Here is a 14,865-nt window from a genome sequence, read left to right on the forward strand (position 1 = left end):
TTGTTCTAGATCTTAGAGTAATATGGCTAGTCAAAGGAAATAACAAGAGAATTATCATAACCTTTGAGAATTGTTAAATAAATATTCAATAATGCCATACAAATATATAGGTAGGACAACATATTTCAAAGGAAAATCATTATGGGAGATAGTAGGAAATTTAAAGAATTTTGGAGTCGGCCGTATAGTGGTTCGAAGCAACTTGGAAAAGTATCCAGAAAAATCATACATGAAAATTCTAAAAGTAGAGACTTTACCTAACCCCGAAAATCCATCCATGGATGTAAGTGACGTAGTACAGCTTATAAAATAGTTTAATATAGTTTTCTTTTAGAATATGAGGAAAGTGAAAGTGTGGGTAGAAAACACGTTTAGAGGTAGAACTTTTCCAGAACCTATTCTAATTGAAGGTATTAGTTACAAAACAGATTACCGGTTAATACCGAAAGCTGAAGAACAGGAATACCGCAATTCAACTATTTATGAATACAAAAAAATTTTACCAAAAACTATGAACTTTCCACCATTATTGAAAGATATTTTGATAAAAATTGGAAAATCTAAAGGCGAAGATGTGTCCGATCTTAAATTGAATATATTCTATAACCAAACAAGTTTAATGGAAAAGTATAAAATAGCCGAAGGTGATGAACAGCCTACAGTTGAAATAGTCGAACATTTAGGTACTCCTGTTTCACCAAGATTATATGAAGGTGTGAATTTTAAGTAATTTATCTATATTGTTAAATCGTATTTGAATAAATTATCAAATTGTATGATTTACTTTCTTTGTTAAGGAAAAATATAAAACTTATATTGGAGTAGGAAGGAAAAGGGCTAATCTACATGACTATGTGGTTAATTATAGCTTCTTTATAAAATCAAACTATTCTTATGTCATTGAAGGGATACAAAAACTATCAGGACACAGTAAAAAATCAGCCATCATATTGGATGTCTTGTATTTAAACCTCCTCGGACTCAACCAATTCACTTATATCTCAAATGAAATGAGTTGATTTACTGATTGTTCTTGAACTAAAATGAACAACTTACCTCAATTAGAACTATATAAAAGAAGCGGCTTGGAATGCTTGATGACAAATCTAGACATAAATGCCAAGTAGTCAAAAAAGATTAAGAAAATCGGCCGGACGAAATGCCACTAGATTTTTTTAAAAATTTTTTTAAAACATGGATAATTATTGGCAACAATTTACATTAAACATAAGCTGTGGAATTCCCTTCAATGATCTGTTGAACATTGATGTAAAAGCAATCATGCTAAAGGAAATTCTAAGAGCCTGCACCGTGACAAATTCTTTTTTCCCCTAAGGTCTCAGAGCAAATAGGTACCATGGAACCTCCTACCTTCAAATTGTTGGTTTCTACCAATGTCGAAGTTCTGACTGGTGCTTTTGACAAGATCCTACCAAAATTTCAACATCCCAAAAAAACTTCTATACAAGTATTAATATATATTTCAAACTCTTTTATTAAATTTTCACTTTTTCTTGAAAAAATTCATTAATGTTGGTTGGTTCTGCGAATTGTTCTTCTTTCCTTTTTTGCCTTTGGAGTTTTTAGTAGGAGAAACATCCGTTTCCGAGGAAGCACTTGTTTTCTTCTCAAATTTTGGTTTTGCAGTCGTTTCTTTTTTTATTGGAACCTCGTCGTCATCCTCCGGGGCCGATTCGAAAACATATTCAGTTTTTGTCACTTAAAATTAATTTTTTATTAAAAAAAATTTAATTTTATAAAATTAACTTACCTAAGAAGCCTTCATCATCCATGTATGTTTTATCGACTGCTTTTCTAATTTTGTTTTTGGGCGCCAAAGGTTTTACTGGTGAAGGAGCTCTTTCTATTTCATCATCAGATTTTTCAATTACATCTTCCTCGTCATTCTCAAACATATCTGAAAATATCAATTAATCAGAACACTGGAAATTCAATCTACTGAAATTATATAATTACCATCACTTTCTGAATCATTTCTTTGTATTATCCGTTTTCTTTTTTTAAGATTTTTTTCTTCGCTGTTATCTCTTCTCCTCTTATTTTTTGTTTTCTTCTCTTTAACTTCATGTTTCTTTGATTCTTTCTTCTTTTCTTTTTTAACATCATTTTCTATGATAGTACTATCTATTCCCACATCTTTCTCATTTGCTTTGATTTTATTCTCCTCTTCATCAAGTTCTTTAAAATCAACTTCCATTAATTCTTCTAATCCATGAGGTTGGTCATCATTACTTGTGGAGTTTTCTGTCTTAATGCTGGTCTCGCTTTTTATACTTGAATTGCTAGTTGAGGTACTTTTAGAAAAAAAGGCAGATATACCATTTTTTTGTTTAATTTTTGTACATTCAATCAGGGGCTTTTTCTCTGATGTAGATTTACCCGCCGGTGGAGCTGCTTTATCAAACATATTTAAAATACCATTTCCTTTGGACTGAAATAATTTGGTAAATTTAAAATTGGTGATTGTTAATCATAAAACGAGTTTTTAAATCACATAAAAGTGATTTTAATAAAACATAGTCTAAAAGAGAACTAAAAAACTCAGTCACAGGTGGAGAAACCCCAAATCACTAATTGCAATTTTATTCAAGTATAAGGAAGATGTGGTTTTAAAATGAGCCTCAAAGGAGTACATGAATATTGGGAACTAACAATGGACAGTGGGGCAGAAAATTAAACATACTATACAAGTATCTGGAAATAAAATACTAGATGAACTAGCTCATAATTAGTTTTGCAGAATAGTAATGAATACCAGTTCCAGGTGGAGGAAATATAAGCCTAGCCACTATGATTCAAGTATGAGAAAGATTTGGTTTGGAAATGAGTCTCTATGAGGATTACATGCTATTAGGATCTTACAATAGACAGTAGAGATGAAAATCAAACATTGCTGTCTATATAAGCCTCTGGAAATAAATTCACCAAAGGGAGAACACTGGATGAGCTGATTCATAATTAGATTGGCAGAATAGTAGTGATTAAAAATATAAATGTCTTTACCTTATCCTCAGATTTTACTGCAGATTTCTCTGGTTTCACTGGAGAACCTTTAGATAAGAAATGTGAAGATTTTCCCTTGACTGTAGTTGGTTGAGGAGGCGGTAGTTTTTTTATCTTGAGAGCACGTTTTATACAGTTTTTACTTACAATAGAACCAAGCCTAGAAATGAGTCGTCTCATCTATCTATCTATCTAATAAAATATATTCATACGGATATCAATGTAAACTTACAATGGTTCTCTTTTGGCTACAGTCACATCATCAACCAACGACAATACATTAAAATCAATTTTTTTGCATTTTTGTACACTAAATAACACTTCACTTTCAACTTTATCGAACGAGGTCCTTTTTGTCGCTAAATCAGATTCCTTAACTATAATCACTGCCTTTCCATTATCTTTAATTGTTCCCGTTAAAACATATGTGAGAGAGAGTTCGTCGGATTTAATATTTCGTTGTTTTTTCACATATTCTGACAGTATATGTTGTGAATCGACTATAGGAATATTTAAAATTCTGGATAAGGAAGGAACTGTAACCTGCAGAAGATATTATTAATATTCATAAATATTAAGATCGATTTATATCTTACGATTTTGTCATCATCTTTTATGTACTCATCTAACGTTTCAAAATGTTTTTCTTCAATCGAACTATCCATCGTTTTTTATAATATGTAATTAAATTATATGTTAGAAGGACCATCAACAAAAATAAAAACACCGCCAAAATGTGAATCTATCTGTAAGTTGTCAAATGTCAGATCTTCTACTATTTTCTTTTACAATTTTTTACCATCATCTTATTACAGCCCAAATTCTGGTAATGTAATATTTATACTATATTTACTAAATATTGATATTTATATAATATTTATTAAATCAATAGATTGTTCAGTGAATTTGATAGAGCTCTCAATTAGTTCAATTGAAGTTTAAAACAAGTTTAGTTTTTTTTGTTTAGATCCGTACAATATTATTTTTTTAAGCGTATTGCAATAAATTCCATATTTTAGCAAATATTGATATTAATAATCATTATAAAATGAAAAATAAAGGGTCTTAGGCAAACAAAATATTTAATTTAATAACTATGCTATTCATCATACGAATGCTATAAATATGCTGCCGATATACCAGGGGCAAACTATTAAAATAGTAAATTTATACATTATATAGAATTAGAAAAAAAAGTTGAAAGCTCTATACATTATATATGGAAACGTGACTTTAGAAAAACTATAATCTTTACCAAATAAAAATATGAGAATTTATTTAAATTCGCATTAAAAATCTCAATAAACTTTTCTCCAAAAAATAAAATAGTTGAGATAGTTTTTGGAATTGAAGATATGTCCCCTATGTCTATATGTAGAAAATGAGGTTAGAACGGCAAATAAGTTGACATTTTGTTTTCCGCAACATCGTTACGGCATTTCGAAATCTCTTCCTTGGTATTGTCAATCTTATTCATTTACATTTCTAGTCATTATTAATTCCTATACGTGATGTTATGCTCCGTCCAGACTGTTTATGTCAATGGCATAATCTCTCGAGTCCTACCTTAACCATCAACCTTACAAAGCAAATATAAATCTTGGTGGACTAACTGACCACAAATAGAACACAAATAAATCTGATCGGTTACCTGAATGTACACTCGGTTTTTTTATCGGTGTCCGGTTACTATTTCTTGTAGACCTCGCATTTTTCACACGATAAGTAGGTATATTCTTGTTTTAATGATTACATTTTTTATACTGTCGATAGTTTTGTGGAATACATTCAATGAGCAAAGCAACGTGTTATAGAAATTATAGATATACAAACAAATCAGGAAGTGGAACAAGTTTTTTATCAAAAATTAAAAGAAATTTGACTCTAGCGCTTACGAAGCATTCACACTTGCGCACTAAGTCGAGTTTTTGCATTGGAGGTGAATGATTCAACGAATTTTTAATTTTCTCTAATAAATCGCATTTAAAGACTCTTTGAGGTTGTTTTAGTGCTAAGTTTGTAATTAATTTAATAAATGTTATTAATGATCATTGTATACTTTATTAAAATTATTCCTTTTCAGATAATTCGAAAATAAAATAACTCAACATCATTTTTTTTTCAAATATTTGATCTGTGTGTTGAAAGCACATATTTCCAATAAATCCTTTTTTAGTATTAAATAATAACACTTCCACAGTTTATCAGAATGAACTTTTAGCTATTTATTATTATAAATACATTGTTAGTTATCCTTTCTAAAACAAGCATTCTATTTGTACCAACATTGATAAATCGATTTAAGGAACAAGAACACCCACATGAATATTTCATGTTATATTAAAAAAATAAACGAGTTGTGTGATAAATCGCTTTAAAATACATACACCGTTTACTACTTATAACAGAACTATTACCTCATAAGAATAATATAATGATACATCGTACAATATTTTGAACGGAAAGCTGCAAGGGAAATCAATAAACTAATTACAATTCTTTCCAAGTTTATAAAAAATAGGTCAAAAACATTTAGACATACGTTCTTAAAAAAACGTTGAATGTAAACTGACATTACTTCTTCTTTTTTATATTTAAGCTCCCGAAAATATCTCATCGAAAAACGAAGAACCACACAAAATAATTTTATAAATTAATTCTAATAGGATGATTGAAAATATGTATAATTTAGTAATTCTTATTATATATTTACGTTATTTAGCATACTGGTATAGAAATTATCATATAATTGTAATCGTGCATGAATGATCAGATATGAATGTGATGGGATTGATTGTTAGTAGGAATAATAAGTAAAATACCCATAAAAAGTAATTCTCAGTATGTACAATACAATGAGGATTAAGAATATACGTTATTGTTGTATATATGAGAATGATTAAACGCGAATTTATTGGTTTTCTGAGTTCACGATAGAACTACAATGGAAATACTTGACCACATTTGACATTGAAATTCTGATTTGACTACAAAATTTCACATAAAATGATTGGAAACGAAATTTTCAATGGATTAATTACTCGTTGCAGTTAAATGTGGTATTTTTGCCTCGAGATTAAATATGTAGATCAATCAACAGTTAGGGTCATATTAAAATCTAGGTTAGGTTCATTAAAATAAGTATGTAATCAGCAAAACCAATTTATTATTAAATACAGTGTAAACATTAAAGGGCGAGTAATACAGACAATCGATAAAAATAATTTTCATTGATGCATATATCTCACTAAGAAATATCATTTTTGAGTTCGAATGATGTCGCCCTTTTACTTACTACCCTCTACTCACGTGAATAATAGGGTAGAAATGATCCTACCATGTGGTCATGATCCAATTATTACCATGGAACGATAATGAACTTTACAATCAGATCATTATCAGATTATTCCGATCATAATTACCAAAAACCTCTGAAATTTATAGAGAAAGAGAGAGAGGGAGGGAGATAGAGAGAAATGGGACCCTTTTCAAGAGGAAATGAAAGAGATAGATAGGTACACTAATCCGTATGTCTTTCTATTCTGATTGGATCGAAATGACGTCGAAGTTTCAAGAACGACAAGGGAGGAGAATAACAAGTTTTGATTTTATTTATGATTAGAGGGAGGTAAAGGATGGTAAATCAATGCACTTTATCTCTCTTTCAATAGTACAATCGTACTTACATATCGCTCTCTCTATCGTTAAAAGTAACTTTATGCTGGAATGACAGTCAGATCAGCTGATATAAAGAAGCATTTTAGCGAAATTAACTTAACAGCACTTCTAATTTTGGAAAGCTGGCAACCACGCAGATACTGTTACAAGATGTCAAGCAAAATTTTTATATTCTGGTATCTGATCTATTTCATCTCCTAGCGATATTATGATATATTTTGTGTTTTTATATACTCTACTTTTTAGTATATTTTTCAATCTAGAATACATTTATTTCTCGTTCGCAATCTTAAGATTAAAATCATATTTTTTCTTCTTCATTTCCATAATTCAAAATAAATGAGAACTCAATGACTTATTCAAAGTGTGCCTAAGGTAGTTATTAAGTGTACTATTAGAAACGAAAAAGAAGAAGAGTCGGCTCTGATTTTATTGTAAACGTTACACATTCAATACACAATTACGCCAACTCATTTTATCTACTATCAGTCTGAAAATAAATCGGACCAATAACAGTCTAACTTCAGTACACATACTTTCCTGATAATACTCTTGCGCTAGACTGTGAGTTTACAAAACGCCTTCGCCAAAAATAGTGTTTTAAGAATATTTTTCCTTTTATAAGGTCCAGTTGCTTAGATGCAGTTGATTGTTTATTTTTCCATTTGAAAACGGCCTACATGTTTAGTATGTTATAGGAACTAGTTAGGCGTAATGCAAAATTTATGATTAGTGCAACTTCAACGAAAAAGGGAACGACTCTAAATTATTCAGAATCAATGAAAATGTAGGTTAATGTGACGGTTGGAAAGAAAAACTACTGAAAAAAATTAATTTTATTTCTATAATTAATAAATTTTGATCATGAGAATAAAATTTCCTACATTTTTTAAAATATCAAATAGTAATTTATATACAGGGCATTGTTTTCGTCGGTTATTCACACAGATAAAGATATATTTCTAGAATTCTATTCTAGAACAATAAATTAAATAATGTCTCCAGAATATACAAGGTAACTTCGAAATTTAGATGATTCTTATATAGTATATTTTTCTGTTTCTATCTCTTTTTAAACCACACAAAGGATATCGACCTGCGCCTGCGCAGATTCTCTGACTGATTTGTGAGTAAGATATACAATGGGATTACCTGAATGACTTTTAAAAAGAAATAACGGTTGCGATTAGGTAGATCACGTCTGATATATTAAATAAGGTCAGAAGGCAGACAATTTAAGATTTGAATATTGCCAAGACGTTCTCGGTGAACATTTAGAACATCTATTTCGTTGACATTCATAGTGTTTTCGTATTTGATTACATTTTACCTAATATTTTTGTTTTTGATTGTATTCTATCACTTAGTCATGCGATGTATTAACTTTTTCAACAATTCCAAATTATAATTGCCGTCTTTCTCCTCAGAATGGGCGTAATAAAGTCTTTTTCTCCTGCAAGTGAAACTTTGAGGTTAGGACACAGCTGGGAACCATCAAATTTGAAGTGAAATTAGTAAATTTAGCCACGGAAGTGTGAGAAGATAAGTTTCCCTGATAGAAAATCACTTATGATTAGCTTTTATATGTATAATTATACAGTAAACTCACTCATAAGATTGTCAAATAGAAACTAAGCGCCCAAAATTTTGGTGAGAAAGTCTCAACGTACGCCTAAATATATTTCTTCTTATTTTGCTAACGGAAACTTCTCAGATAACCCTTGTATGTACAGAAACCGAATTAATTTGGCTTTTACACTCTGTATAATAAATCTGAAGATTATAAACTTGGTTTTACAAACTGTTCTGTAAAACAGATCGGTTTCGACCAGTTTATTTGATAATTTATGTTATAAAAAAATTAATGTCTTCTAATATCATGAGGCTGTTGCCTTAGCGTATTATTTCCTGTTCCAATCATCAGTTCGAATTGAGTAACAGTTATACAGAGTAAACATACATATCATCACAACTTAGAATTGCATCTGCTTTCTCTTAACTATGTAACATAATTTTAATTAAATCACACTTTTCAACAAAATTACTTAACTCGATGAAATCATCTTTAAAAAATACAGGGTGATCTTTTTATTTTGTCATTAATAGATAGTTATAGTTAGTTATTTAAGGTTAGAGCTTATTTTAGTACGCGATTCACGAAAAATTGCACTTATACGCGATAATTGGCCAACTTATATAAATATCAGGTCAATTTATTCAATATAGTCCAGGAATTTCAGCTAAACAACCACTGCAAGGTGGAAAAAATCGTGTTTGCTCAGAATTTTTTGCCTCGTTCAGAAAATCACAAAATTAGAAAAATCGCACGACATAATTTTTTTCTAGAGCTGTCAAAACATAATGTTCAGACAATTTCCTTTGAAAATCACTTTTTACCAATTATCATCAGTAGGTATTTTTAGATCAAGTAGTTGGCATTACAGAACCAAGATGGATGACTGTGAGTGCGTTCCCGTTCCGAAAAGTGACAGGTAAATGTATAGTCTTCTTAAAATTTTGCTTTTTTGAGTTTTCTGACCAGACAGGAACGTTTTTCTCTCTGGTCTTCTGCAGATGGAGTCGGAAGCAACCTCTAACATCATGAGAGTACGTCTCATTGGTATTTATGACTAGCTCTGTCAACATTTGTCGTGAAAAACAACAAAAAACAACATATTGGTTAGGTTAGGTTAGGTTAGGTACATCATTCCGAACATAAATGGCTTGGAGCTATGCTGTGGCTGTGGTATGTTCACTGACACGAGAGGGAGTTATGAGCGGCGGGGAAGAAGAAGACAGAGAATGAGAGAGACGCCTAAATCGGTAATTTGATCTCGCGAACATGTGGTTACATGTTTGTCTTTTTTCTTTGTGTTTTTACTGTAATTTTAAACATGGATCGGTGCATTTTGTGATGTGATAATTTTTAAACAGCAAAACTACAGGAAAACAATAATTTCAAATAGAAAATCATTGAAAAGAAAGATTTTTAGACACGAATTAAGTCGAAGCAGATATCGTGAAACTTTTAAGAGAAATAGGTCAAATTTTTAGGTCAAATTTGACAAAACAAAAAATATAAATATAAAGAGATTAATGATAATATCATAATAAGAAAAAATCTCTTTTCATCAGTAATTGGAGCAAAGATTTATTGATTCTGATTTTGTGGGTGTATAATTATTTATAGATTGTATCGAGCATAGAAAATTCCATTTCCTGAAAGTAACAAGTAGTCTGAATAAAAGTAACCTTTGACCTAGCCGATAATAGCATTTCATCCGCATAACAGGATTAGTTACTCACTGTGGAACAAGTGAAATAAATTTATAGCCACGTATTCCGCCTCGGGTGCTACCAAAGATTATAAGGTAACACAGTTCAAAATTTACGAGGACTGGTTGAAAATTTGGTAATTATACACTTTCACGGTCACCTGGTTTTTTGGCTCTAGAAAATCGAAAAATGGATGGATTTTAATGATCTTGGTCTCAAAATGTTCCATTTTACGGCGGATTTATAAAAAAAAATAAAAGAAATAGCCGGAATGAAAATTTCTCACAGTTTTACTGTTTTAAATCGTAAAAAAAACGGTTTTGCAAAATAATCCTTTATAAAAAATTATGATAATTATACACTTTCGCGGCCACCTGATTTTTTGGTAAGGTTAGGTTAGGTTGGCTCTAGAAAATCGAAAAATGGATGGATTTTAATGATCTTGGTCTCAAAATGTTCCATTTTACGGCGGATTTATAAAAAAAATTAAAAGAAATAGCCGGAATGAAAATTTCTCACAGTTTTACTGTTTTAAATCGTAAAAAAAACGGTTTTGCAAAATAATCCTTTATAAAAAATTATGATAATTATACACTTTCGCGGCCACCTGATTTTTTGGTAAGGTTAGGTTAGGTTAGGTTAGGTTGGCTCTAGAAAATCGAAAAATGGATGGATTTTAATGATCTTGGTCTCAAAATGTTCCATTTTAAGACGAATTTATGAAAAACACGGGGGTTGTGGCCGAATTTGCGGTTTTTAATAGTTTTAAACCTTAAATAGTAGAAAAACTTTTTTTTTTATAAATCCGCCGTAAAATGGAACATTTTGAGACCAAGATCATTAAAATCCATCCATTTTTCGATTTTCTAAAGCCAAAAAACCAGGTGACCGTGAAAGTGTATAAATACCAAAAATTTAATCATTTACTTTTCGAATGTTTATACTAGTGAAAATTGAAAATCAAATTCCCGTCTTTCTCCCGGTTTTCACAATTTCCCGGTTGAAATTTCTTGAATTCGTGAAAAAACGCCTGTTTATGTGTTTTAAACGAGTATACAAAACGTTTAAAATACGACTTACAATACCTAAAAACTAATATGAAGCATATAACATGTTATTCGATTATTTACCTTAATCACACTTCTTAAATTAATAAAACAAAAGCGTCACTTTAAAAATTTTGTATAATGATACCTTAAAAGCTCGAGGGGAATTCCAAAATCGCTGTCAATACCTGTTTCACGAAGTTACAAGTTACATATTCACTGCAGCTCTACAAGTACAGGCGTTTCACGAACGTTTTTAACAAGTGTAGAAAAAAGTCACAACTGTAACTTATTTTTCACACAATTACAGCTGGCCATCGCGCACTAAAGTAGTGAAATCTGAAGTCTGGACCACACTCAGCCATTACATTTATGGAGTCGTCTCCATGTCTTTCCACATACTGCTGTTTCTTTTATAGATGGGGCATTTATTTTAATGAGTGTCCATCTAGACATCCCACTACTGACGGCATTCCTGCTATCCTGTAAGTGTTGAAAACAACATTACCAATGTCATTCGGCCAATCAACAACTTCATGGAATTTAATATCGTTAACAGTTTGTACAATTTGGTGCAACGACCTGCATATCAGCAACCCCGTGGTACTAACCGCCATTCCCTAACCAGTGAAGAGCTGTACAAAGGACAACTCTTTCAGGCAGTGCCTCACGCGGCAGTCTGTGGCCAATATCTCCATTTTGATAGAAGTCATTCGAAATATCTCATTAAATTCATATGTACTAACGAAAACCACATTTGATCTTACTCTGAATGTTCTACGTTTTTATCTTTGGGATATTTGACGTCTTCCATATACTTCAACAAATTCTTCATCGGAAGATTCCCACGTTTTGAATAAAAGAACCAGTAATGCAAAGAAAGGGAGAGAAATTGAAATAATTATGAGAATTATCAAAGTTATCCACCTCTTGGCATAGTTCTGTGGAATTGTACTAGTAACTTTGTGTTCGTGAAACGCCTGTAACTCAGTGTAATTGTAACTCTACACCAGTGTATATGTAACTTGTGACTTTCGTGAAACAGGCCGCAGGCGACGTCAGAGCGCCTTATTTAGGCAACCATAGATACGTGAGCCCGCCATAGTGCAATTACGAGGGAGGTTCAATATATTGTTTCGAGTGGATAACGCGATTTTCGACATCAGTCCAGCTGGCTCATAATTACCAAAAATTCCCGACTCCTAGAGTATAGAGTGATTTATTAGACGCTTGGTTAAAGAATCAATTGAAAAAATTCGTGATGTAGTATCGGAAATTTGGAAATTAGACATGTAAAAAGACAAACGACAATTTATTGTTATTCAATATCAACATGGACAAGTTTTGGGCCGAGTATCACTAAAAACACTCTAAAGTATTCGTCTACAAGTACTTTTATGAAAAGTCGTGGTGAATAAAATGAGTAACGACTCCCAAATCTCCACAATAGTTTTTTCGTTCCTTAATATCCGTAGAGATATAGAGTAATCCTTTATACAGGTGGTATATCAGGTAGTGGTGTTATATCAAACCCTTGTACCCCGAGTTGCTACGCTACTGTCTAAAAGACATTTTTTTATTAATTTATTTTAGTTATATTTATGGAATATACCGTATACTATAATAGTCCAGTCATTTAAGCTTAAATTAGGTAAAAATCTCGGAATTCGAGATACCCAGCTGTAAGTCTATAAATAATTGTATATTGACACCATAAAAGTTGTCTCAAAACCTACTTATGGTAGGGTGTGAGCAACTATTAAATTTCAAGGTCAAAGGTCATAAAAATCGGTTTTTGCGCTTTTTTTAGAAATATCTCATTTCCTATGGGTTTTTTGCTATTTGTATTTATTATCAATATTGTAGAATACAAAATTCTCTACAAATTTTGTTTAAAAAAATTTTTTATACGGTGAACCGTTTCCGAGATAGAGGGCGGAGAGCGCGCGGTCACAGCATTAATATGTTAATTGAAAAATTACAAGCTGCAAATATTACTATTAAACAAGCCAGAGATGATGAGGATGTTCTTATTGTTGAAACTGAAATTGAAGAATCAAAGTCTAAAAAAACTGCAGTTATAATAGGACGAGATATCGATTTACTTGTCATTTTAATTCGGCATCCACTGTCTTACGAACAAGAAATTTTCTTTAAAAAAGTTGGGAAAGGTAATGTAAAACGGAGATATACTCGACTAAAAGTGTTAGGGGCTGTGACACAACTTCTACGCTTTTTAAAAAGGGGAAAAATCATTTTTAAAAGTTTTTGAGAAACTGACACATTTGGATGCTGCAGCATTTGAGGAAGAAAATTGTTCGGCCCAGAGATTATTAGAGAGTGGAACTCAAACCTTATTGGCAGTCTATAATGCTCCGAAATCTGTGAAAAGTCTTCGTTATATGCATTACGTCAAGTCTACAAAACTTAATAAACCTGTGCAGCTTTCAAATATTCCACCAACACGTGCAGCTGCTCATAAACATTTCAAACTTGTATATTATCAAGTTCAAACTTGGTTAGGACATGATTTGGAACCCCAGGTATGGGGTTGGGCAATGCAAAACGATTTTCTGGAGCCTATCATGACAATTTTTACCACCTGCTCCAGAAGATTTGCTAAATACAATATTCTGCAATTGCAAGAATGGTTGTGGTTCACGATGCGGATGCAGGAAAGCGGGCTTGCAATGCTCTTTAGCTTGTGGCCAATGTAATGGGCAAGCTTGTCTCAATGCTCTACCATATCAGAGCGACATTAACGAAGATGGAACCTTTGACCCCGAAATCATGGAAGAACTTGAGACAAACGTCGTTGAAGACGATAATGAAGACCAGTTTGAAACTTACCAGCATCCAGAAGACGACGATGAAGAGGAAGAAGATGATTAAAATTATAAATTGTAGTTTTTGCACCCTTTATTCCATTTCTTTACTTTCAATAAAAATAAATGTATTGAATGATATTTTTTAATAAAAAGATTAATTCATAATTTATTTGTTTTTTTTTCATCATGTAAGAAGTTATTAATATTAATTAGGTTAAAATTCAAATATAATTCCTATATTTTCATTAACAATTCTGCAATTACATGGGCAGGTAAGTGTTGTTAAATAGAATAAAAAGTGGATAACTTAGGAAAAAGATGATAAAATATAATATAATAGTTAATAAAAATTGACAAATATTTATAATCATTGATTTATCGATAGTTCATCAAGTATATATGGCGCGTTTTCGACCGGAGTCACCGGTTGACCTGAAGTGATGCTGTGACCGCGCGCTCTCCGCCCTCTATCTCGAAAACGGTTCACCGTATAAAAAATTTTTTTAAACAAAATTTGTAGATAATTTTGTATTCTACAATATTGATAATAAATACAAATAGCAAAAAACCCATAGGAAATGAGATATTTCTAAAAAAAGCGCAAAAACCGATTTTTGTGACCTTGAAATTTAATAGTTGCTTACACCCTACCATATGTAGGTTTTGAGACAACTTTTAGGGTGTCAATATACAATTATTTACAGACTTACAGCTGGGTATCTCGAATTCCGAGGTGAACTTACTATAATGACTGGACTATAATGTTTATATCTCTTCTTCTGAACGTACAAGTTCACTTGACCCAAAAGATTGTTTTGGGAAAATCTGTATTACGATCAGTTTTTAACAAAACAATGAATGTGCCCGAGTCCAAGTTTTCAGTTATAACGATTAAAAAAAAACAAAAGAAATGTGAGACAAGAGTTACTCAAATAAATAGTAGTCGTATGCAAATTTTTTTGCTTATTCCACTTCAAATATTCGTGTATTTGCTTCACTGTAATTGCTTGATA

The 14,865-nt window shown here is 31.5% G+C and overlaps 2 protein-coding genes across 2 annotated transcripts; one reads left to right on the plus strand and one right to left on the minus strand.

Moving 5' to 3' along the window:
- The first annotated feature begins 39 nt into the window (after positions 1-39).
- Positions 40-776, plus strand: LOC130440510 (uncharacterized). The gene is made up of 2 exons (XM_056773732.1): positions 40-283; positions 335-776. Exons 1-2 carry the CDS (start codon positions 92-94, stop codon positions 728-730), a joined length of 588 nt encoding a protein of 195 aa, XP_056629710.1. The 5' UTR covers positions 40-91; the 3' UTR covers positions 731-776.
- Positions 777-1,463: 687 nt separating this feature from the next.
- On the minus strand, positions 1,464-5,052 carry LOC130453370 (DNA polymerase delta subunit 3). Its single transcript, XM_056793077.1, has 7 exons — positions 4,676-5,052; positions 3,621-3,770; positions 3,257-3,567; positions 3,025-3,184; positions 1,978-2,452; positions 1,772-1,918; positions 1,464-1,719 (listed from the first exon to the last, which is right to left on the minus strand). The coding sequence occupies exons 2-7, from the start codon at positions 3,687-3,689 to the stop codon at positions 1,505-1,507; spliced, it is 1,377 nt and encodes a 458-aa protein (XP_056649055.1). The 5' UTR covers positions 3,690-3,770; positions 4,676-5,052; the 3' UTR covers positions 1,464-1,504.
- Between the last annotated feature and the right edge of the window lie 9,813 nt (positions 5,053-14,865).

This window comes from Diorhabda sublineata, chromosome 2, assembly GCF_026230105.1.
Source record: "Diorhabda sublineata isolate icDioSubl1.1 chromosome 2, icDioSubl1.1, whole genome shotgun sequence".
Taxonomy (NCBI): Eukaryota; Metazoa; Arthropoda; class Insecta; order Coleoptera; family Chrysomelidae; genus Diorhabda; species Diorhabda sublineata.